Raw genomic sequence first — 27,458 nt, 5'->3', positions numbered from 1 at the left:
GAGGTGAGGGATTCTGGAAATGTCACAGGGACATCATTCTTACTGCTATAAATAAAACGGACATGACTGGAGAGGTGAGGGATTCTGGGAATGTCACACTGACATTCTTACTGCTATAAATAATACAGGGACATGACTGGAGAGGTGAGGGATTCTGGGAATGTCACACTGACATTCTTACTGCTATAAATAAAACAGGGACATGACTGGAGAGGTGAGGGATTCTGGGAATGTCACACTGACATTCTTACTGCTATAAATAATACAGGGACATGACGAGAGGTGAGGGATTCTGGGAATGTCACAGTGACATTCTTACTGCTATAAATAAAACGGACATGACTGGAGAGGTGAGGGATTCTGGGAATGTCACAGTGACATCATTCTTACTGCTATAAATAAAACAGGGACATGACTGGAGAGGTGAGGGATTCTGGGAATGTCACACTGACACCATTCTTACTGCTATAAATAAAACGGACATGACTAGAGAGGTGAGGGATTCTGGGAATGTCACAGTGACATCATTCTTACTGCTATAAATAAAACGGACATGACTGGAGAGGTGAGGGATTCTGGGAATGTCACAGTGACATCATTCTTACTGCTATAAATAAAACAGGGACATGACTGGAGAGGTGAGGGATTCTGGGAATGTCACAGTGACATCATTCTTACTGCTATAAATAAAACGGACATGACTGGAGAGGTGAGGGATTCTGGGAATGTCACAGTGACATCATTCTTACTGCTATAAATAAAACGGACATGACTAGAGAGGTGAGGGATTCTGGGAATGTCACAGGGACATCATTCTTACTGCTATAAATAAAACGGACATGACTGGAGAGGTGAGGGATTCTGGGAATGTCACACTGACATTCTTACTGCTATAAATAATACAGGGACATGACTGGAGAGGTGAGGGATTCTGGGAATGTCACACTGACATTCTTACTGCTATAAATAAAACAGGGACATGACGAGAGGTGAGGGATTCTGGGAATGTCACAGTGACATCATTCTTACTGCTATAAATAAAACAGGGACATGACTGGAGAGGTGAGGGATTCTGGGAATGTCACAGTGACACCATTCTTACTGCTATAAATAAAACGGACATGACTGGAGAGGTGAGGGATTCTGGGAATGTCACAGTGACATCATTCTTACTGCTATAAATAAAACGGACATGACTGGAGAGGTGAGGGATTCTGGGAATGTCACACTGACATTCTTACTGCTATAAATAAAACAGGGACATGACTGGAGAGGTGAGGGATTCTGGGAATGTCACACTGACATTCTTACTGCTATAAATAAAACAGGGACATGACTGGAGAGGTGAGGGATTCTGGGAATGTCACACTGACATTCTTACTGCTATAAATAAAACAGGGACATGACTGGAGAGGTGAGGGATTCTGGGAATGTCACAGTGACATAATTCTTACTGCTATAAATAAAACGGACATGACTGGAGAGGTGAGGGATTCTGGGAATGTCACAGTGACACCATTCTTACTGCTATAAATAAAACGGACATGACTGGAGAGGTGAGGGATTCTGGGAATGTCACACTGACATTCTTACTGCTATAAATAAAACAGGGACATGACTGGAGAGGTGAGGGATTCTGGGAATGTCACACTGACATTCTTACTGCTATAAATAAAACAGGGACATGACTGGAGAGATGAGGTATTCTGGGAATGTCACAGTGACACCATTCTTACTGCTATAAATAAAACGGACATGACTGGATAGGTGAGGGATTCTGGGAATGTCACACTGACATTCTTACTGCTATAAATAAAACAGGGACATGACTGGAGAGGTGAGGGATTCTGGGAATGTCACACTGACATTCTTACTGCTATAAATAAAACAGGGACATGACTGGAGAGATGAGGGATTCTGGAAATGTCACAGTTACATCATTCTTACTGCTATAAATAAAACATGGACATGACTGGAGAGGTGAGGGATTCTGGGAATGTCACAGTGACATCATTCTTACTGCTATAAATAAAACGGACATGACTGGAGAGGTGAGGGATTCTGGGAATGTCACAGTGACATCATTCTTACTGCTATAAATAATACAGGGACATGACTGGAGAGGTGAGGGATTCTGGGAATGTCACAGTGACATCATTCTTACTGCTATAAATAAAACAGGGACATGACTGGAGAGGTGAGGGATTCTGGGAATGTCACAGTGACACCATTCTTACTGCTATAAATAAAACGGACATGACTGGAGAGGTGAGGGATTCTGGGAATGTCACAGTGACATCATTCTTACTGCTATAAATAAAACGGACATGACTGGAGAGGTGAGGGATTCTGGGAATGTCACAGTGACATCATTCTTACTGCTATAAATAAAACGGACATGACTGGAGAGGTGAGGGATTCTGGGAGTGTCACAGTGACATCATTCTTACTGCTATAAATAATACAGGGACATGACTGGAGAGGTGAGGGATTCTGGGAATGTCACACTGACATTCTTACTGCTATAAATAATACAGGGACATGACTGGAGAGGTGAGGGATTCTGGGAATGTCACACTGACATTCTTACTGCTATAAATAAAACAGGGACATGACTGGAGAGGTGAGGGATTCTGGGAATGTCACACTGACATTCTTACTGCTATAAATAAAACAGGGACATGACTGGAGAGGTGAGGGATTCTGGGAATGTCACAGTGAAATCATTCTTACTGCTATAAATAAAACGGACATGACTGGAGAGGTGAGGGATTCTGGGAATGTCACAGTGACATTCTTACTGCTATAAATAAAACAGGGACGTGACTGGAGAGGTGAGGGATTCTGGGAATGTCACAGTGACATTCTTACTGCTATAAATAAAACAGGGACATGACTGGAGAGGTGAGGGATTCTGGGAATGTCACACTGACATTCTTACTGCTATAAATAAAACAGGGACATGACTGGAGAGGTGAGGGATTCTGGGAATGTCACAGTGACATCATTCTTACTGCTATAAATAAAACGGACATGACTGGAGAGGTGAGGGATTCTGGGAATGTCACAGTGACATCATTCTTACTGCTATAAATAAAACGGACATGACTGGAGAGATGAGGGATTCTGGGAATGTCACAGTGACATCATTCTTACTGCTATAAATAAAACAGGGACATGACTGGAGAGGTGAGGGATTCTGGGAATGTCACAGTGACATCATTCTTACTGCTATAAATAAAACAGGGACATGACTGGAGAGGTGAGGGATTCTGGGAATGTCACAGTGACATCATTCTTACTGCTATAAATATAACGGACATGACTGGAGAGGTGCTGTTAAACCTGTAAATCTGCTATTACAAACCTGCTATTTATAATATGTGCGGCGCTAGGGAAACCTTGTGGCGTCTTATAAGTAAAGGTTAATAATAATAATAATAAAGAATGTTTTGTTTTTTTTATAACTTTTTTATTTATAACAGCAGTTGGATATAAAGCACAAAAGTACATGTCAAAAACATTAACCAAGTACCAGGAGTACAAAATGTAAAAACTCTGAAAAGAAAAATAAAAAACGCAGAAAAACAATAGAAAACATATAAATATAGTTTTCACAACATGGTACGTTTCAGGAAGGAACTGGGAGCTAAAGAACTACAAGGTGAATATTGGAGTAAGAGATTTCCCCCGTTCTATAGATAAATCCTGCACCGTTGTAGAAATCAAGCGAATAGAGCAAACTGCCGTCATTTTTTATTTTTTGTCGTGGGCAAAATGGGGGAGGGGGGGTGATAGTCCAAGTTGGGTATGTATTCCTGACTGAGTACCCATCATGTCAAGATGACCGTAAACAAAAGAGGGGGGGAAAAAGGAGGGGAGAGGCGAACAGAAGGAGCAAAGAGACAGTAGGGGAAATAGAGTCACAAAGATAGGCGGGGGGAGGGGAGAGCATCTAAAGCTTATAAGAGGCCTGGCAAAAAGCTGTTGTTAAAGCTATACCAAAGATCCCACACTTTGTGGAACGTGGGAACTATAATAAAGAATGTTTTATTCTATGGTGTGTTATTTTATAGTTTATCCTTCCCATGATCCTCTCCTCTCTGGCTCACAGGGTGGTGTCCATTCTCCCTTTGGTACTTTCTGCTCTGCCTCAGTCACCTGAACAGCTGTAAATGAGCAGCAGGTAGACAGTCTCAGATAGAAGTATCAGTCCCACAATATTCACAGATATTGGGATATATTACATTGGCCGCAGTATGTTGGTTTTTTCTATCACTAACTGATACTTTGTAACTGAGTTTTACAATTCTGGGATGATTTCCATTTTCTGGAGTTTTTATTAAATGTTCTAGAGATACAAGAAATGCTTATTATACAAATATCACCCCTGCCTTAGCTGTAACTGTTCCCTATATGCACTGACCATTACAGTGTATATATCACTTACCTCTCCTACTATCTTTCAAAGGTCGGCCATTCTGAGCCCCCACTTTAAACTCCTCTTACTGTTTGCACTGATTTATCCAAGCAGATGATAGATCCATGGGGGCCGGCTGTAGATAGAGGACTCAGATAGGTGGGCTCCCTGAAGATGTCCGGAGCTGCAGGAGGGTGGGGTGCAGCATATCGATGCTGAATACCCCGACAACACCCCGACATGATGATTCCGAAGGGCTTCTTACCGATGATCACCGTTCACGACTACTGTTATAAGCGACTTTAACCAATCACAAAGAAGTAATAAGCCGGCTCTCCTTCATGAAGTCATTCACCATGGCAACGGGATTATCGCTGCTGTTAATGGTGTAATGTAAGTATTGTACAATGCAGTAGGCTTTGTAAACTACTTTGTGATTGGTTCAAGTCGCTTTCAACAGTCGTCGTCGGTGATCGTCAGTAAGGAGCCCTTTGAAATCATCATGTCGGGGTTATTCGGCATCGATATGCTGACTACCACCGCTGCAGGAGAGGTAAATGCTATATACACTCCACTTTCCTGTATATAGAAAATAGTTAATGTAGGATATAATGATAAAATAGAACATTATTGTTTATTTTCCACTTTTAACCCCTAAATAAAATTCCAAATATGTGGATTTTTATTCACCTGGATATCTCTCTCCATACACAGGATTACACAGCAGTGATAAAGAGACCTGGTGAGTGTGTGATACCCAGGAGCCACCCCTGTGTGTCAGGAGGATTGAGCAGGACCCAGAGCCCCATCACGGTGCCTGAACCTCACTCACTGATACGTGAGGAAAATAATGACCAGAAGATCCTGGAACTGACCAACAAGATCATTCAGCTGCTGACTGGAGAGGTGTCTGCTGGGAATGGGACATTATACAGTAACATTAGAGGATGTGTCTGGGTGATGACTGTGTCATTGTGTATGTCAGGTTCCTATGAAGTGTCAGGATGAGTGGGAGAAATTAGAAGGGCCCAACGGTCTGTACGAGGATGTGAAGATGGAGAATCACCGGCCCCTCACATCACAGGGTAAGAGGAGACTTTCATTTATTGTAAAAGAAGGGAGCAGTTTTGAGGGCCATCTAGATACACTCATCATCTGATAATCACATATAAGCAATGTACTCAGTCACTGTGTGTTCCCTACAGATGGATCCAGTAACAGAAAAACCCCAGAGAGAGATCTTCGTCCTCTTTATTCACAGGATTGTACACAGGAAAATCCCAGGATCCCACAGGAGTATCAGGTAGATTTTAGGATCTCACCAAATCCTAAAATTACTTTTAATTATACATTCTGTAAAATAGCTGTATGGATCTAACACAGATATTCTTCTGTTTTATATCATTTTATGATACTTCTATTTTGTGGGTTATTTAGGATGATGTCCTGACTGATATTAAAGTAGAAATTACAGATGGAGAGGAAGAGATGTATGTGAGGGGTGATCAGCAGTGTAAGGAGGAGGAAATCACTACAGATACCAGCACAGGTGAGTAATAAACACTTATTACAGAAAAGAGTCAGTGTTTCAGGTTGAATGAGGTTCTTTCGGTTTCAAAGAGTTAATGACTCATGACTGCAAATTTATTGTGACGTTTACCTTTATTTTTAAGATAAATATAACATAAAAGAAAAAGTAAATCAAATACTTAGCTTCCAATATGTAACAGTCAATTTCCAGGACCCCTCTTTCACATGAAATCTGGAAAAACAATAGACACCTTTCTTCATGAAGGTCCAGTCATGAGACAAGGGTCTCTCTGGCTACATTCCAGTGTTATACTCAGAGAACAAAGGGTCTTGGAATCAACTTGCATATAAGGGTATGAATATATTTTCAGACTTGCTGTTGGTACATTACTGATAAGAAAGAATATATTCTCGCTCATGTGCAGAAGCATCTGAGACACCGCCCTGGTATATGTGGAGATGTCTCGGCCCAGCCTTTAATCAGAGAAGCATTTTACAATACACGCAGAAAAGTATGAATACACCAAAAATAGATCCGATTGGCCATTTTGATGGGCCTGTCAGTCACATACTCAGCTTATTTTGTTAATATAACAGTAATTCTACACCCTCCTGTCAGTAAAAACTATTGAGGATAAAGTATCTGCCCAATGGGACAGTCAGGAGCCAACAGCCCTTATTAGACTCCTGTTCTCCTCCCTTTATATCATTGTGTGCTACCAGTCCAGAGATCTGACCAGTCTCCTCCTCACATCATATCATTGTGTGCTCCCAGCCCAGAGATCTGACCAGTCTCCTCCTCACATCATATCATTGTGTGCTCCCAGCCCAGAGATCTGACCAGTCTCCTCCTCACATCATATCATTGTGTGCTCCCAGCCCAGAGATCTGACCAGTCTCCTCCTCACATCATATCATTGTGTGCTCCCAGCCCAGAGATCTGACCAGTCTCCTCCTCACATCATATCATTGTGTGCTCCCAGCCCAGAGATCTGACCAGTCTCCTCCTCACATCATATCATTGTGTGCTCCCAGCCCAGAGATCTGACCAGTCTCCTCCTCACATCATATCATTGTGTGCTCCCAGCCCAGAGATCTGACCAGTCTCCTCCTCACATCATATCATTGTGTGCTCCCAGCCCAGAGATCTGACCAGTCTCCTCCTCACATCATATCATTGTGTGCTCCCAGCCCAGAGATCTGACCAGTCTCCTCCTCACATCATATCATTGTGTGCTCCCAGCCCAGAGATCTGACCAGTCTCCTCCTCACATCATATCATTGTGTGCTCCCAGCCCAGAGATCTGACCAGTCTCCTCCTCACATCATATCATTGTGTGCTACCAGCCCAGATATCTGACCAGTCTCCTCCTCACATCATATCATTGTGTGCTACCAGCCCAGATATCTGACCAGTCTTCTCCTCACATCATATCATTGTGTGCTACCAGCCCAGAGATCTGACCAGTCTCCTCCTCACATCATATCATTGTGTGCTACCAGCCCAGAGATCTGACCAGTCTCCTCCTCACATCATATCATTGTGTGCTACCAGCCCAGAGATCTGACCAGTCTCCTCCTCACATCATATCATTGTGTGCTACCAGCCCAGAGATCTGACCAGTCTCCTCACACTGTCTGGTGTAGCTCATGGGATGTCAGAGTGCAACGACACCATGAATTTACTCATGAACATCCTGTACAGTAGATCCTGGGATACTACCCATAATTCTCTCTCTATTACCACGTGTCATTACTCATTATCTTCCCTGTGTAAGAATCCAGAAATATTCTATCCTCGGCTATATAGTAGCAATGTAATGCTAATGCAAAATATAAGATTATCCCCCTTCCTCTAAGATCACATACACCCCATCACAAAGTACACTAAACACAAATTCCACCTTCTGACACACGGATCTAAAACCACACACACATAATTGTACAATCTACGTGCTTGGATGCTCTTCATCTGCTGAGCTTAGTCTGTACCCTGCTCTGCCCTTATACTTTACTATGTACTGTTGCCCATCTGTGTCCTGCTCCGTTCTCCTACTCTGTCCTGATGCTCTCCTCTGCTCTGTACAATGGTGTAAGACCTAAGAGTAGTGTAAACTTATATCCAGGACTCACTGCTGATTTAACCCACATCTACTCTACTTTTGAGGCTCCAGTGTTTGTATATGAGGACAATGTCTAGTTGGAAAATGTCCCTGGCTAATGAGTCTTCTTGGCTAATGAGTCTTCCCGCCCTAGGATCCTGGCTGGGCAGTGTGTAAAGTCTAAAATTAAAATAAAAAAATATACAACGCTGAGGACAGAAACGCTACTACTTCTACAACATATAGATACTATGGGCCTGATTTAGTCGGAGGGAATTTAGACTTAACTCGTAAATGTAAATTACATCCTGTAATTTACACAGTATTCCAAGTCACACAAATCTTTAGATCGTGCAACTCGGAATACTGTGCAAATTGCACAAACACCTCTTTATCTGCCTTATGGGCCGGCGTGCATTATACACTTAATTGTATCAGTCACAGCGACCCTGTAAGGCAGATTAATGAATGAGAAAATTAATGTAAAAAATAAAGTGTGCTTCTTCCCCCACTAACAGCACTCGGGTTAGTTAAGCTATTTGGGAGGGGGTACAAATCTGTTTTTTTAAATGTAATAATATTTTTAAATCTTTTTTAACACAATAAGGTCTGTTGCACCAGCAGAAAGCACCCGTAACAGATCCGTCTCCTAAAGACCTATTTGCAGCTTGCTTTCAGCTCCACATAGCATGTAAAGTGCTTAAACACACCTTTACATTGCTAGGCTCACCCACTAACTTCCCCGTTCCACCTCTCTAACCGCAGAGAGGTACAAGGAGGAGATCCGTCTCAGGTAGAATACAAGCTGAGACGGATCTTAGGCTAAAAGTGCTGTTTGCACTGATTAGTTGGAATTGCGTCTAACTATAAAACATATAGGGCCTGATTTAGAGTTGAAGAACATAATTTATTGGCACCATCATATAAATTTCTTAATATACAATAACCAGTTGCTGTTTGGTGCACTAATTAAGGTAACAATCAAACCACACACAACGGCTAAGTAACTGCAGAACTTATTTGTGGTTATTACAGTGTGTAAAGTCTGCATTTTGGCTGGAGTTGATGAATCTGGATGTGATCTGTGTGTCACTGTAGCTGGGTCTATGCATTGTGCTTGATGCAGTTTTATTATTATCATGAAGTGTTTGTAGTTTGCAAATTAAAATTAAACATCTGAACATTTCAACTTACTCATAGTATGAAAATGTTGGGCTTTTTAATGTTAATTTAAAATAAGAAGTCTGTTTCCATACATTTATTCTGTTTTCAGCAGATGGATGCAAACACAGGAATATCTCCGAAGGAAAATTCATTGTTTCAACAGATTGTGAAATAGAAGATAACATCACACAAGATTCTCCTGGAGAAAACCCCATTGCCCTAAATATACATCCAATACTTCACACAGCAGATAAATCATCTGATCCCTCTGATCATGAAGAATATTTTCCTGCTAACAAAAGCTTTACAGTTACATTATCTCTTCATAAAAAGCAGATCACGCACAGACGTAAGAAACCATTTCCATGTTCTGAGTGTGGGAAATGTTTTACACTCAAATCAAATCTTTATGTACATCATAGAACTCACACAGGTGAGAAACCATTTCCATGTTCTGAGTGTGGGAAATGTTTTGCACAGAAAGTAGAAATGATTAGACATCAGAGAACTCACACAGTTGAGAAACCATTTCCATCTTCTGAGTGTGGGAAATATTTTGCACAGAAATCAGAAATGATTAGACATCAGAGAACTCACACAGGTGAGAAACCATTTCCTTGCTCTGAGTGTGGGAAATGTTTTGCAGCTAAATCATCTCTTGTTCAACATCAGAACACTCACACAGGTGAGAAGCCAGTGCCATGTACTGAGTGTGAACAATGGTTTATAAACAAATCAAACCTTATTAGACATCAGAGAACTCACACAGGTGAGAAACCATTTCCCTGCTCTGAGTGTGGGAAATGTTTTGCACAGAAAGCAGAAATGATTAAACATCAGAGAACTCACACAGGTGAGAAACCATTTACATGTTCTGAGTGTAGCAAATGTTTTACACAAAAATCAAATCTTTTTCAACATCGGAGAACTCACAGAGGTGAGAAACCATTTCCTTGCTCTGAGTGTGGGAAATATTTTGCAGGTAAATCATCTCTTGTTCAACATCAGAAAACTCACACGGGTGAGAAGACATTGCCATGTACTGAGTGTGGGAAATGTTTTATAAACAAATCAAAACTTATTAGACATCAGAGAACTCACACAGGTGAGAAACCATTTTCCTGCTCTGAGTGTGGGAAATATTTTGCAGGTAAATCATCTCTTGTTCAACATCAGAAAACTCACACAGGTGAGAAGCCAGTGCCATGTACTGAGTGTGAACAATGGTTTATAAACAAATCAAACCTTATTAGACATCAGAGAACTCACACAGGTGAGAAACCATTTTCCTGCTCTGAGTGTGGGAAATGTTTTGCAGTTAAATCATCTCTTGTTGAACATCAGAAAACTCACACAGGTGATAAGCCATTGCCATGTACTGAGTGTGGGAAATGTTTTATAAACAAATCAAAACTTATTAGACATCAAAGAACTCACACAGGTGAGAAACCATTTTCCTGCTCTGAGTGTGGGAAATATTTTGCAGCTAAATCATCTCTTGTTGAACATCACAGAAATCACACAGGTGATAAGCCATTGCCATGTACTGAGTGTGGGAAATGTTTTATAAACAAATCAAAACTTATTAGACATCAAAGAACTCACACAGGTGAAAAACCATTTTCTTGCTCTGAGTGTGGGAAATATTTTGCAGGCAAATCATCTCTTGTTCAACATCGGAAAATTCACACAGGAGAAAAGCAATTGGATATGAAACAAGGTTGCTGCAATACTCCAAATATTGTGAAATCAGTTGATTAAAATAGATGATATAGCAGTACATAGCTTGGCGCTCAAAACAGTCCAAACATTTTACTGACCCAGGTGCTCACCTCAAGCCAGATGTAAATCATGCTGAATAAAAAGGGCGGCACTCAAGGATTTGAGCCAGAGATAAAGTTTAAAAAATTTATTTTAATCCATAATGTACAATGTTTCAGTTAATCCAAAACGTTCATCAGTGATAGCATACTCAATATTGAATTAGTAAGGTAATATATAGACGTGTGTTACTCATCCAGGTGCAAGAGTTTAGCGTGAATATCCGTCATTTCGCGTTAGCAGTTAGCGTGCTGGTGAAATCTGGAAACTAAACTATGACAACCAGTGAAACCCAATAGGGAAGAGAGAAAAGGACATGTGATTAATCTCTGGAAGAGTCCCGTGTGTGTTAAGGAGTCAGCGATCAAGACGCTGTGAGATAGAGAAAGTGTGCGTATAAGTAATCCCTTTATTCGCAGCTTGTAACAATGTAAAGATAAAGAAATGTGTTCAAATAAGTGAATACAGAACTTATTGTTTCCACAGCTAAAGGTTGTGGATACACAAATAAATTGATGATTGGATAATACTTATATTTGGGAAGATCGTTTATCTCTTCTTCATGCCAAGAAAAGGTTCCAGTCACAATATTCAATTATGCATGGTACATGGGAAAAGAAGACAATCTGTAGACATAGCGTCATTTTGTAATATCATTACAATCCTTTTGTATGTGTTCAGGGGAATAATTTTTGTTAGCATAAGATTTTTTTCGATCTGGAGATTGTATAGGATATAAAACCATTGAAAACAAAAAAATTAAAAATTACACAATTTACCCACAATGGCATTACATATAAAATTGATCAATTCATTACATGTAATGCAAAAAATCTTATATATATTTTAGAATGTTGTTGCAGATTACTATATGTAGGGAAAACATCTAGACCACTGAAAGAAAGAATATCAGAACATTTATATAATATTAAAACAGGAAAAGACACATTCTGTAAACAAATCCATAATTGCTCTACGAAGATTTTTGTGGCATACAAGTGGTCAATCAGTTGGAAACAGAAATTTAGAAAAAATGTTAGTGAAATGAGAAATGACGGATGTATAAATTAAATGCTCTTGTCCCTTATGGTGTAAATAAGGAGTTTGAAATAAAATTGTTTTTTTTAAGCTGATTATGTTGCTTTGTTGTCTTTTTTTCCCTTTTCAGATGTAGGATCATAATTCCTGCAAATCCACAACAATTATTATTAATATTATTGTGAAATAAACATAATTCATTGTAATTGATCTCACGATACCATCATACATTGTAATTTCTATTATATGCACATAAGAGATCTAAATTATTTAAATGACATTTATATGTCCCTGTATGTACTTTTATTTTTGTATTTTTACTTTCTTATTTTTTCTTTCATGTTTTTCTAATGGAAGACCATTTATAATATGTTCAACATGACAGCCTTGTAATAATATGTTTTTATTATAATGCAAAAGTCTAACTACCATTGACTCTGTTTTGCATAATACTGTATAGTAAAGTTGATTCCTGATGTGGAACGCAGAAGAACTGTCTATAATATAAAAGGAGCAATGAATAAAGTTTATTAAAATTTCTGACCATTTCCGGTGCAAAAACGAAAGTGAACCGCAACCTGGAAGTGACTATACCGAGGCATGGAACACAAGTATTATTGCAACACTTCCTGTTTCAGCAATTTGAAATGTTAAAATTAATGTATACAAAAATCTTTGCGGACCATCTTAAAAGGATTTTTCATCTATGTGTAATGAAATCTTTTTTTATAATCACCTAAAGTAGATATATCAGGGGGGTGTCTTCCCCTAACAAAATACACAATAGCATCTATTTCCCTTAGGAAAGGGCGCACTTTGTAAGAGGGGGGGGGCAATAAGGAGAAAATGGATATCTTACTGAATATGAGGAAAATACAATGAAAAGAAGGCTGCTTATTAGATGATCCAAAGGAGACCAGATGAATAAAGATGATTACTTTAAAGCCACAGTTGTTCTAATAATGTATACACACTCGGGAAACATTTCTCAACACATGTTACCAGTAACAAGCAAGGACATATTTTATATATCATAAAAAACATCCAATAAGCTCAAATAAATGTCCAAAGGAATTCATGTATGAATGAGTTAATGCACAGACAAATATGGAACTCCAAGAGTTAACGTTTATCGAACTCATGTTTCAGTGTTCTCAATCCTGTGTGTCTTCTATGTGCCTTCTCTAACCTTCCACTCCCCAATCTGGATACCATAAAGGAGAGAGAGACACCTTAGTGAAGTTCTATTAGATACTTTAACCATAAAATAGGGATTAAAAACATTGTACAATGAATAAAAATTCCTTGAAAGGTTTCTTTCATTAAAAGCCCTCGTCCGGTCTGGCTCTGACTACCAAGCAGTGTACGATGCTCAGATAAACTGCTCAGACGGTGTCGGGGAGTCCCGGCTGCTGTGAATGTTAAGCTTTGAAAATATGTTGGTGAAAGAGGCTGACGTCACAACTGTACGCGTTTCGTCATTGGTTGACTTCGTCAGGGGATTCCTTCATTCTCCAAAGTGTCAGTTTAAATAGTGATCCGAGCCAATCGGCTTCTACTCAAAATGTTTTTATTAGCCAAATGTTCAGAGCGCAGTTTGTGACCCTCATTCAAACATCTTTTATGGTTATAATTGCAGCAATCACAAGATTAATATACATTAATAACTATACGCTCTTGACCTAATTAAACTAAAGATATAGATCATAATAAAATATATTTCACAACATATATGTGATACATGCACTGGACGTAGTTGTAATCATGTATGTTAGCACAATGATGGGAACGAATTCCAAAAGTCATAAAATAAATTGCACAAAATGTTAAAATTATTTCAACAATCATAAGCCCCATGTACATACTTAGTACCTTAGTTCTAATTGGATTATATTCACAATAAAACGCACAGTGTATAAATACTGCGGTATGTATATTTTTAAAACATAAATACTGGGTATTATCACAGCATCACCACATAAAGGTGTTAAATAGATAACTAGAGGCTTCATCATATTAAAGACACAATCAATCATAGACATTCACATTTCTACAGACATCATATATATCGATCTAAATGATCCAAACTTATTGGGATGTTCTTATTACATGGAAATAATCCATCCAAAATCAATGTAAATGTTACATAAACTATATACTATACCACAATGACTAATGTGCTAAAGCTGAAAGGGAACTGGCCGGACTAATTCCATCATGGGAATAAGGAGGAATAAATACAATACTCCAGAGCATATATATTCCCTCATGCCGGCTACAATCCTGTTTGGCAAATATATGAGGACAAATTCCTGTAGTTCAAAATATTACAAAAAAGAAACAAATTAAAAATCCACATTCAAACCTGCCGGTGCTAAAGTCCCTGGGTGTATATCCATTGTATATCCCTGGGTGTATATCCCTGGGTGTATATCTATTGTATATCCCTGGGTGTATATCCATTGTGAGTCTTGCTGATTTTCAACCTTTTATTGTAATCTATTCCTCTCTAGTCTTAGTTCACCAGTTGAATCGATTTGTTCAATATATGACGAATTTGTCCTCATATATTGAACAAAAACTGTTGTTTTCGGGGATTTACCGCTAAATTACTATGTATCATTCTAGCATCGCAGCAGAGATCACTGATATCTGCTGCTTTGCATGTATTATCGGTTTTCTGAGCACTCCCCATAGCAGTCTATGGGGAGTGCTCATTAACACTATGTATCAAAGTCAGCCCTGTGAAATCTGTCTCTTTTCCTACATGTACATGTGCACCAGCTGAAGCTGCCGATTTCAACACCTAAAAGTATTATTACCATTAATTGGTATTAACATATAGCATTTGGATGCATATTTTATACAGAGAAATGTTGCATGCTGTATATTAAGTCATGTGAATTGGGTTAAGTCCTGTGCCTCATTGGGAATTGGGTGCACTTATTCCTGTTAACAGATGAAATGTGTCATTAATGTTGAATGGACTATGGATAAGTATTTTTGGTGTGCACTTATCTCTGCCATAAAATACATTTAGGAAATGTTAGTTGTATAATGTGACATGTGGGACACGTATGTGTGTAATACACTGTTTTTTTTAATTCGCATTAGTATTGTATAATTTAACATAGTAAAGTGGCATAAAAGAGCTTTGTTGTGCACTTGTTTGCTGCATTATAGTAGCATAATATTCATGATAATATGTACTGTGGGTCTACTATGAGGCAGATATCATTTATTGGCCTCTATTATGAGGCATAAGCTGAATGTGGGAACAACTATGTGGAAATAATATGAAGTGGGGGCTCAGCAGTGTGTAATAATAAGAGTTGGGTGTAGTACTGTGTGGCCTATAAGATATCATTGGTGTCCTTATGTAGCTGAATATTAATAGAGGTCAATACTATGTTGCATAATATGAGCAGGGATCATTCATATATATATATATATAAAACAATATATATGTGGATACACTTGGCGCTTCGCTGTATATCTGACATAAACAAATTAAAGTTCATATGAAGATAAGTCCCATATGTACATGTGGCAGCTCTGCTTCATAACTGGTAGGTTAGTCCAGAAACAATAAGTTGATGACAAAAGTAGATATGAAGTAGGCGCCTTCTACAGATAGATGTATTCAAATAATATTCGTACCAGAAAGATGATTGTAACAGACACTTCAAAAACTATGTTGAATTGGTGATTCTTCCAAGTAACGGTGTCTTCTCAAAAACGTCCAAGAAGATCAGGTACTCTCACAAAAGAAAGAGAGAAAGATCATAGTGTAATATCCTCTAGAAATCATACAGTCTGGGCCCACAAACATTCCACCATAAATCTGCGTACCAGAAAATAATATATAATAGGCTTATCTGTATAATGGTGTGTCCTCTGTCACTGGATCTGTCAGAAATAATGTGTGGTCCTTCCAGTTGTCAAATACATTGTCATAGATGCCAAAAAACAGAAAGATACCGCACAATAGTGTATTATCTTCAGATATATAAGTACACCACACCAGTAAACGTTCCAAATATTATATGTGTACCAGAACATTAGAGATTATGAACATATCTCAATCATACTTACCTACTTTTGAGACCAGCTGTCCGGGAGGGGGTCCGTCGAGGGGGCGTGGCCACTCGTGATGCCCCGCTAGGCTTCGCCCCTGACAATCTTAGGAAATTCTGGCCAATTGTAGCAGGGGGGCGGGGCCATGATGCCGCCGTTAGCTCCGCCCCCACAATCTACAACAACGGGGAGATGCTGGTTCCGGGATTTTTGCCTGCTCTCTCGGGAGTCCGGGAGAACTCCCAAAAATTCGGGAGTATCCCGGACATTCCGGGAGAGTAGGCAACTATGATCTCAATACTTTTTGTTCAGATGTTCTCTTCAGACTCATTAAACATGAAGATGAGTATATATATATTGTATAAAAATTGTTTAATCAGCTTATAAATGGAATCAAACATAGAAATGCATCTGTACTACATACATAGATGCCTAGTATGTTATCAGGCATATACATGTTGTGCCCCAATGATAAAAATGCAGATACATAAAAATGCAACAGAAAAAAATTTTGCAGATATATCAGACCCTCCAGCCGGCACCAATGCCGATGGCCTGGATATATATATATATATATATATGTACACACACCTGTCCTACCTTGACTTCACAATATGTTATACGGTAGATTACTACAAGAAGGTTGTCACACCCTTGTTCTCTGCTATAAGGCTCCATATAGATTTATTTTCATTGCTGGATGTACATTTTATTAATATTGTTGTCACGTTTTTTGTTATTGCCAGAATCAATCAACTATATTGGTATATATTAAAATATAAAAAGTGATCTATATTCAGTAATTGTCAATTATGAATTAATTAATATTTATTGAATGTTATTTATCTTTATGTCTTTTATACCGCTACTTTTTGATGTAATAATGTTATGTTATTAGTAACTTATATGTGTAAAATGTTTTTGCCAAGATTGACTTTCAATTTTTTTTTTTAAATGATAGATATTATACATTTTACACATGTTGTGGTAATAATCTTTTTTTTTTTTTTTTTAATAGATTAATTTGTGAATATTTAAAAATAATATTCAAGAATGATTCCTCTTTTACTTCAATATCTGAGAATCATTATAAACATAAACCTGGCCAGATCTGCACTTCAAAATGAACCTAATATCACAGCACCTACACGTCAAAGAAGAAGACGTCTTAGAAGAGCGCGTGTGTTCAGGCCACGCCAAACGCTTCATGTTCTGCACGAGGAAGACATTGTTAGACTGTATCGGCTCCTTCTATGGCCACATTGGCGTTATATGAACCTATCAAGTTAGATATTCAACCAAAGACCAGAAGAACAAATGCTGTTCCAGGCATCACCGAACTAGTGAGCACTCTTCATTTTTTGGCTTCTGGTTCATTTCAACCAACGGCTGCATCTTGTGGTGGAGATGTCACAATCCACATTTTGCAGGGTTTTGTCAGAGTAGTAAAGGCTATTCTGTAACATGTACAAGACTACATCTATCTCCCACGTAACACAAGACAATGGCAGGAGGTCAAACAAGCTTTCTATGTAATTGGAAACATACCAAATGTAATGGGTGCAATAGACTGTACCCACATTGTATTCACACCTACAACAGATATGGAGGAGGTCTGTCGCAACCGGAAACACTTCCACTCAATGAACATGCAAGTGGTATGTGATGCTTAAGGGAGGATTATTAATGTCAATGCATCATTCCCTGGGTGACCCATGACTCATATATTCTGCGTAATTCTTACATTTTTCAGGAATTTGAACAATTAAGACTGGAAGGCGGATGGTTAGTTGGTGAGTTATAGTGTAATACTTTACTATGTCAAATATGTTAATTTGCTTGTTTTTTTTAACATGTAACACTACAGTCATGATCAAAAGTTATGAGAATTGCATAAGTATTGTTATTCTCCCAGTTTGCTGCATCAGTGTTTTTCTACCTTTTGTCCAGGTGTTGTTATGGTGCAGTCAATAAGAATTAGATTTTTTTTTTTTGAGATTTACATACATTTTCTGCCAAGAGTCAATATTTACAGCGCTGACCCTGCTTTTTGGAGACCCCTGTAAATCGCCTTACCATGCTGTCAATCAACTTGTGGCCCACATACTGACTGATGGCCATTCTTGCCTAATCAATGCTTGTAGTTTGTCTGAATGTCGTGGTTCTTCAGTACACATATTAAATTAGTGACATAATTTTTTAATATTATTACAACACTTGAATGGCAGTAGTTGCAAATATAGTATATGCCTATTTTTGTGTCTAATCACTTAAACCTTTCTTTGGACTTTATTAATTGAAATAAAATCTTATAACGTGGATGTAAAAACTGAACTATTTATTTTTTTGTTATTTATTTTCAAATAGGTGATTTGGGTTATGGATTAAGACCTTGACTTTTAACGCCTATATCAAGACCTCGTTCCTCTGCAGAGCCCCCTTACAACCGTGCCCACATGGCCACCCGTGGAATTATTGAAAGGACTTTTGGAATTTTGAAAAGTAGATTCCGTTGCTTGGACCGTTCGGGTGGTACATTACAATATTTGTCTGACAAGGTCTGTCGGATATTTGTGTTGTGTTGTATGTTGCACAATATCTGCCTAGAGCACAATATTCAAGTAATTCCTGATCAAAGTATACCTGAGGATCAAGATGTTGTTACTGCAAATGAAGAGGATGTAACGTTAGGAATCCATGTACGGGCAAAACTTGTCAGAGACTTCTTCTCTTGTAAGTAAACTAACTCTGTTAATACTGGGATGATAGCTGTTTTTTTATTTCTATGTCCAATATTATTATACACTATTTAAAAGCATTCGCCTCTACTTGACATAAATACTCTTTCAATGTTGTACACCTGACACTGTCCACCCTTCACTTGGCCAATCTCCTACAACCTTGCTTTGATTAATTTGCACACATTAATTATCCTTTTACTCACCTTATAAACCAATTGATCACCCACTTCATTCCTTACTAAACTACATTATTTTTATTTGCGTATACAGTGATATCAATGTAGTAAAATTACATAAATTATAAATATCTGTGAAATGGTCAAGATCTGTCCCAAATCATTACTCTATAACGTACAATATTGAACCTTTAATTTCTCCTAAAGAATTCTTCTTCCTCCCCCTGTGCCCCTTGTATTTTGTGTCACTGTGCGCCCCTCTCTTACCATTTACTTTCTCTTCTTTATTATTTCTTACGTCTTCTTCTGTGTTCTCCTTTGTCTTCTATCTTCAGACTCCTCACTGCTGCGCTCTTCACTGTAAATGTTGGGCGTGATGTCGTCATGTGTGACATGCAGTGATAACGGATCAGGTAGGAGGACATACATACACCCCCTTAGTCCTTGTGTTCATGTGTTACTGTTTATGTTTTATCATACATTATTTATCAATATTAACAGTTACATATAGTGTATTCATTCTTACATTTCTTCTACACATGTCTGTATGTCATTAATTACGTTTTCTTTTTTCTCCATAGAATACCAACAAAGATGTCACATCACAGGGACCAGGATAATGCTCCTATGATGAATACAATTACATTTTAAGGACTTATGTGATGTTACGTTTATTTATTATTTTGTGTGTTTTTGAAAGGTTTGTTTTGTTGATACTCACCTTAATATTTGTAATCATACTAGGGATGTAAATCAACCATACCACTATTGAATACATTGTAAATATTTGTTTTTTATAAATAAAAAGTTAGTACTTACGTTAATATATTTGTTGGTTGCATTTATTATTGGCATAACTTGGGTGATATGTAAAATATCAGTGTATCTAACTGTATAGTAAATGAAATATTTATTACTACATTGTCAGTGTATTTATAATTACTAACGCGATATAGTACACACATTTTATAAATAGAAATGATTCTCCCAAAGCAGCGCTCCCTACTCTCTGGCTGCCTAAATACACATATGAATGCCACTACATTCAACAATACATCAAACCAAAAGTACAAAAGGCGCATATAGTAAGATAAACACGCTATCATCATATAGTGAAAGCAAATTAAAAAACATGCACAATGTCCACCATAAAATACTTTCATCTGTAAATCAAGTGTAAATTCCTTTTATAGTTCTTTTCCATCAAATGACTCCTTTTGGTTCTTATGATGTCTCCCGGTGGTGGTGATAGAACATTTAAACAAAGAGAGGAAAAAACACTGGGTTAGTGAATGGATCACCAATCACAGATTTCAAACATCCAGAAATACCACTAAATACAATGTGTTTGTTGTTAGACAATAATAACACCACCACACGTGTAGGGAGAAATCTTAAAGGTGGAATTACATGCAAACCATCAATAAACTTACACATATATTAGTAAGTAAGTCCGCTTCCAAGGTAAAACTTCTTTCCATATAGAACTCTCACATTAATTCATTACCCGATCAATGTAAAAAAGAAAGGGGAGAGTAGCATCTAGTGTATTACAATTTATTCATAAAACATATACAAACTAAAAACAGCTTAAAAAAGAAATTCTGTAAGTAATCCTGACACCAGTCAGCTAATGTACTCGTACCGGATGGAAGATAAAAGCCAGCATAAAGATATAAAGTCCCGGGCACAATCAGCTGGGCAATCAAATTTCACCTGTCTAGCGAGACGCTGCTGCAACAAGATAGACCGTGTTTTCTTACGCGTTTCGACCCTGCCTCTGGGGTCTTTGTCAAAGTGTACACGGGCTTCCAGCTGATCTTCATTTATACTCAAGATAGCCAATCACTATCGAGATATTACGTTCGTAAGTACCGAACCTGACTGAGATAATCGGTTCCTATCGAGGTCCAGACATACATATAACTGTCACGACTTGCACTCTGCAGCTGCTGTCTGCAGTGACTTTATTGGATTCATTATGTATTCTACTTGTAGTACCACTGCCCACCAAAGGGACCACTGTGCTACTTTAATCATTTTCCCTGATTACTGAGAGTTGTGTCACCTGCATGAGGCCTATATAAGCCTGCCTGCTTCATACGGTCTGGGCCAGATCACCAGGTCATTCCTGTGAGCATTCCCTGTGCTCAGCTTCTATCTACTACTGCTGTTGTCTGCTATCTGGACTCCTACAAATTACTTCATTGTATTCTCTACTGCTGTTACCTGCTACTGGACTCCTGCATCTTTAACCATTATACCTGGTACTTATAGTTCCACGCTGCCTGTTGAAATCTACTATTGCATTACCAAGTTGTTTGTTCCAGTCTGCATTACCAAGTTGTCATCTCCAGTCTGCATTACCAAGTTCTGTTAAAGTCTTCTATATTGTTGATCCCATTGAACTGTTGCTCTGTCTTTCCATTTCGGTATATCTGTGCCACAATCCGTGGTGGATTGTTAATTGAGTTCTTAATAAAGCCACTTTAACAACTTACGCTCTCTCCGTGGTCATACCTGGGAAATCCTGACAATAACATTATAGCAAAGAACAACAAATCTCACTTTTATCGTCAACATATACATAACAATTTGACCATCCAGGAACATACATTCTTCTGTGCAGTGTCCTTCCGCTGTTATATATAGGAGTAACGGATCACTGGCAAACTACTTTATCCAAAAAATGTATATGTACATATAAATACAACAACTGGTCAAAAGGATTAATTTAAAACCAAACATGAATACAGAAATATATCAAGATATAGTGAATCTGGCCTAGTTACGTGTGGATCTGTCTATCAAAAAATATGCTACACGAATCCACACGCATATAATCATAGGTTAGAGTATCACAGAGATAAGGGAAGTGGATTTCCACTACCGAACCCGAAATATATACACCAAGATCAAAACACCATTCCAATGAATGGTGACATACTGATCGAATGGGTTCATAATTCTGTCAATCCCCATATTTTAAACGATGTAATAGATAGGAAAATGGATATATACCTTATAAGTTAATATACACAAATCCAATCTTATAATGAAGGGGCACATTGGCAGAAAGTCAGATTGAACCGAACTTGTTAATTCAACATGACAATTGCCAGTATACCAAATACCTAATCAAATCAAGACTATATGATATAACAATAAAAACAGGTGTATAATACATGACAAAGTGATCCTTCAGGATATATATCACATAATGATGGTAAGTCTCATATGTAATGAAACGATCTGCGTGGTAGAGAGTATATAGATGAAGAACATTTCTGAATTCCCACCAATCAGCATCTATTTTCTCTCCCATAAGGACATAAATTCAACCAGAAAAAACAGAAAATCTCAAGCAATTTTCATATTCCTCATTATTATAGACAACGACCTAAATAAAAAGGAGTTGATTATTCCAGAAACCATTTTAACTTGAATTCTGCATTCAGACCCTCTGGGGCTAGTGTTTTAAATTTATAAATATTTTCCATTTCAGCCTTTGCTAATCTGATCTCTTGGTCATTGCATCTCCAATTACTCGCTATATGTCTAATACCACAGAAGAACTCAATTGAATTGAGGTTACAATCATGTAGATCTTTGCAATGAGCAGACAAGGAATGGTTAATATTACCTTTCTTTATATTTCTCAAATGTTCTGCCAGACGGACTTTAGGGAGTCGGCTAGTTTTTCCTATGTACTGCTTGCTACACTTACATTGGATCAAATATATCACATTTTTTGAATGGCAGGTGATAAAGTCCTTAATTTTATAATTCGAGCCATTAACTGTAGATTTACACTCTGTGATTTTAGATTGATTGCTCTGAATGGTTCTACATGGTAGACACATGCCACATCTATGTAAACTGCAGTATTGATTCGTTGTTGATTAGTTTTTCTAGGTAATATACTGCGGACAATATGGTCTTTAATATTCGAGGCCTTTCTATACACAAATTTAGGTTCCCTAGGTAGCTGATCTCTCAAAATTGGGTCACTCGTATCTTCCAATATTTTCTCACTACATTCTCATAATTTCTGTGTTTTCTATTATATTGCGTAATGAAAACTACATCTCTTTTCACATCGTCCAATTTTTTCTTTGGTTCCAATAAAGATATCCTATCCATAGTCTTTTTTTTTTTAACAAATACAATTTTTATTGTTTTTTATAAATTTTTCATAAGGGGTACATAAAGGGAATGGAACACAATGATCCTGAAAGCATATAGAATCAGAGCAATATCTATCTGACTATTTGCCATATATGGTAGACCTTACTAATAGCCTACGTACAGAAGCTCATTCACCAGTATCGTTAGTGGGCGTGAGTGGGGAACATAACGGGGCTCCCTCCCCTTCGGTAACATAGTTATGCCAAGCTCTCCACTTAACCAGAAGGGATGATGTTGACGTAGAGTATGGGACACCCAGGGTTTCCATTTCAAAGTTAAATATAATTTTAAAGATCACTTTGGCCAGGGGTGGGGGGAGAGATTGCTTCCATGCCTGAGTGATAGCTGCTCTGGTTGCTATCAACACCTGACCTGTCACATATCTATCCCAACGTGGGAGAGCAGGAGGATAGTGTTGTAATAGAGCCAACTCTGGCATGGGAGGGATAGAGTGACCAAGGACTGAGTTTATCAATTGGAAAACCTTGTTCCATAATGGACGTACCACAGGACATGACCAAAATATATGGAGAATGTCACCACGTTCTGAACAATTGCGTGAATATAGTGGGGATATGGAGGGCCAAATTTTATGGAATTTGTCTGGGGTGGCATACGTTCTATTCAATAGTTTTACCAACATCTCCGTATGGTTAAGGCACTTAGACATTTTAAAATAGTTGACAAAGATATGTTCCCAGTCTCCTCTGACAATTCTAACTGGAGGTCTGTTTCCCATTGGATCTGAGGTTTAGACTTAGATGCAGTGTTTAGGCACGATAGAGTATTATACCAGAGGGTAATGATGGCTTTACTACTACCTTTAGTTAACAGGAAGTAATACCTGGCCAGGGGAGGTCCTATCGCAAGATTTCTCAATGGTGGAGAGGCTAATAGATGCCTAATTTGGAGGTATTTATAGAAGTCACCCTTGGTCAGCGAATAGAGGGCACTAAGATGCAAGTAGGAGGAAAGCTCGCCCGAGTCCAACAAGTGTCCTAGAGTCTGAATACCCCTACTGACCCAACCAGAGATTTACATCTGCTATTTGTCTGGCGACCACCTATAACGACACTCCTGTCGTGGGACGTACCAAACCCTCCATATCCCAGTACAGGCGGTCCCACACAGTCAGAGTGTCCATAGTAAGGGCCGGCAAGGTCTCCGCGGGAGGCCTCCACTGACCAGGTACCCATAGAAGATCTGTCAGAGAGAACTCTGGGTTACATGCTGTTTTCAGGTCTACCCAGGGTTTCACCCCCCTTGGAAGGTACCAATCCCGCACTTGGGATAAAATGCAAGCCTCATGATATTTTGTCATGTGAGGGAGGGCCAGTCCCCCTTGTCGTTTCCCTCTAGTCATAAGCTGCATAGCAATACGTGGGGGTCTGGACTTCCAAACACATGTTTCATCAGAGAGGTCAATTTGGCTAGTAACCCCGGGGAAAGGCAAAACGGGAGCATACGGAATAGGTACATTAATTTAGGGAGGAGCATCATTTTAAACACTGAGATCCTGCCTAACCAGGAGACCTCAAAGCACATCCACGACCCTATGAGCTTCAATAATTGTTGGTGTAGTAGTGAAAAGTTATGATCTACAATTGAATCTAGATGGAAAGTTATTTGAATCCCAAGATAAGTAAGTCTAGTAGTTTAAGAGTAATTAAATTTATCTTTTAAGGCCTGCAATCTGGCCACTGGGACATTTATAGGGAGGACCTCTGTATTTGAGGTATTCAATTTATATAGGGAAGCTCTCCCGAACTGAAACAGAAGGTCATGTATCGCTGGCAGCGAGGTCTCCGGGTTAATCATGAACAGGAGTACGTAATCAGCGAATAAGCACACTTTATGGGATAACCCTCTCACCTCTAGTCCTGTGCATCTTAGGTCAAGTCTTATTCGTGCCGCCAGGGGTTCTATATGCCTTTTCGGCATCCAGAGATAGCAATAACATGTTATCATCGTTTTCATGGCATTGTTCTATTATATGGAGGATGCGTCTCGAATTGTCAGGGGCCTGTGTACCTGTCACAAAACCTACCTGATCTGGGTGGATCAATTTCGGAATGATGAGAGAAAGTCTGTTAGCAATAAGTTTTGCGAATATTTTGACATCAGTATTTAAAAGGGCTATGGGACAATAATTCTTACAGTCAGTAGGGTCCTTTCCCGGTTTGGGGATGACCACTATATGGGATTCTAACATCTCAGATGGGAAAGAGCCAAGATGAGTTCCGGCCTCATATAGTTGGAGAAGGATAGGCGACAGCACATCTTAAAGTGTGGTAAAAAAATGAGTTGTTATATCTATCAGGGCCAGGTGCTCTATTCTTGGGAAGTTGTTTAATGACCTTATCGATTTCCTCTAAGGACCAGGGGGCATTCAGCTCTTCCATAAGAGAGGGGAATATAGCTGGAAGGGGGAGATTTTCCAAAAAGGTGGCAATGTCGTGTTTTGTCGGCTGGTAAGTAGAGGGGTCAGTACTCAGATTGTAAAGATCTGTGTAGAAGGCCGCAAAGGAGTCTGCAATAGCTCTTGGATTGGTAATCTTAGTGCCCTTGGAAGTTGTGATGGCTCTAATACGATTTCTGGCCTGTAGTCCCCGAAGTTTACGGGCTATTACCCGATACATAGTATTTTTGGCGTAGTTTAGATAATGCCATTTGAGTTCGCTTCATAAGTAGTTTTTGCAATTCAGCTTTGACCCGAGTTCTCTCGATATTCAGTGTTTTAGACGGGTGTGTTTTGTTCTGGGTGTCTAAAAGTTTAAGTTTAGCTTCCAGTTCAGTCTGTAAATATATGTTCGCCTTATGTAATCTAGAGGCTATCTGAATAATCTTACCCCGAACTACTGCCTTAAGGGCGCACCAGTACGTAAACACCGAAGTATTAGCTGGGTCATTAGTTTGTGTAAAGGAGTGAATGGCATCTGCTATCTCTAATTTTGCCTCAACCAAGAGTAGCAAGTGTTCTGATAAACGCCATGGACATAACGTAAAGGGTGTTCTATTGGATTTCCATGCCCATGTCACAGGGGCGTGGTCAGACCATGACATGGGGTTTTATGGGTATTTTGTAAAGTCCATTTGTCTGAAAGGATGATATCAATTCTAGAGTAGGTGTTGTGTACTGTAGAAACGTAAGTGTAGTCTCTATCCTTAGGGTTTGTCTATTCTCCAGACGTCATACAATCCAAATTTGGCCAGAAGCCTACAAGAGGCCATGTCCGGGGTAGTAGGGGGCTGCGGCTGTTTAGATCCTGGTTTAAGAGATCTTTCTATTTTAGGATCTATTACTAGGTTGAAATCACCCATTATCACCAAACTGCCTCTTTTGACCTTTTCAATCAGGGATAAGGTATTTTTCAAAAAATTAAGTTGTCTGGAATTAGGGGCATAAAGTGACACCAAGGTTATCCATTTCTCATCCAGCTGCCTATAACTATCAGGTATCTACCTATCTTATCCTCCACTGTTGTAGAAAGTTTAAAGGGACATTTAGAGCTAAATAGTATAACAACTCTGTACTTTCTGTTGGGCCCATTCGCAGTGTAACATATAGGGAAACGCTGGTCTCTAAATACGGGTGGGGCTTTAGCTGCAAAGTGCGTTTCCTGAATTGCTATAATGTCGGCTTTGGATTTATGAAATGAGGTTAACGCCAGCCTCCATATGGCAGGGGAGTTAAGCCCTCTGGCGTTCTGAGACAGAAATGTAACCATCAATTAGAAGGAGGGATTGGAAACACTACAATTAGTAAGCGATAGGGGAGGCTCCAGTCGAAATTGACATGGCCACATAATGGGGTCAATGTAATTATTTTCAGGTGCTGTGTTCCAAAAGGTAAGGGGGGGGCAAGTGAGGGGGGGTTACATATCCCCTTTGAGGGTGGGGAAACAAAAATAATCCCAAATATAGGATTAACATTTTTGCCGGAGAGGGGAAATACCGGCAAAACTTGGGGTGCACGGCCTAGGCCAGCTGGCACCACCACCCGCATGTATAACCTAAACATTAACATATCAAAAGTCAAGTAAGTAGGTAAGAGCACATATCAAAGATTCAATCACGGAATATGCATATCATAGCAGGCATATATACAATATTTCTAAACTCCCTTGTTAAGAGAAGATGACATGTACTAGGTTATCAATAGGGAGATTATTTATATAAGAACCTATCAATTCTCCTCTCC

General features: G+C 38.8%; 3 protein-coding genes across 5 annotated transcripts in view; 2 read left to right on the top strand and 1 right to left on the bottom strand.

Moving 5' to 3' along the window:
- The window catches only part of LOC142150983 (uncharacterized), a 155,589-nt gene extending 142,807 nt beyond the window's left edge, over positions 1-12,782 (top strand). The window contains exons 1-5 of one of the 3 annotated variants that reach the window (XM_075206213.1): positions 5,141-5,326; positions 5,406-5,505; positions 5,626-5,723; positions 5,858-5,969; positions 9,329-12,782. In XM_075206213.1, coding sequence (XP_075062314.1) covers positions 5,412-5,505; positions 5,626-5,723; positions 5,858-5,969; positions 9,329-10,977 — 1,953 coding nt within the window. In that variant the 5' untranslated portion in view covers positions 5,141-5,326; positions 5,406-5,411 and the 3' untranslated portion in view covers positions 10,978-12,782. Of the gene's footprint in view, positions 1-5,140; positions 5,327-5,405; positions 5,506-5,625; positions 5,724-5,857; positions 5,970-9,325 lie in introns of those variants that run through there. The other 2 variants (XM_075206212.1, XM_075206214.1) reach the window with 2 other exon arrangements.
- Positions 1-27,458, top strand: part of LOC142150979 (uncharacterized) — a 536,473-nt gene that overhangs the window by 305,869 nt on the left and 203,146 nt on the right. The window lies entirely within an intron of this gene.
- LOC142150978 (uncharacterized) overlaps positions 1-27,458 on the bottom strand; it is a 323,275-nt gene that overhangs the window by 265,711 nt on the left and 30,106 nt on the right. The window lies entirely within an intron of this gene.

The sequence above is a fragment of the Mixophyes fleayi genome, chromosome 4, assembly GCF_038048845.1.
Source record: "Mixophyes fleayi isolate aMixFle1 chromosome 4, aMixFle1.hap1, whole genome shotgun sequence".
Taxonomy (NCBI): Eukaryota; Metazoa; Chordata; class Amphibia; order Anura; family Limnodynastidae; genus Mixophyes; species Mixophyes fleayi.
The sequence above is the reverse complement of the archived record's forward strand: the minus strand, read 5'-3'. Positions and strand labels throughout refer to the sequence as shown.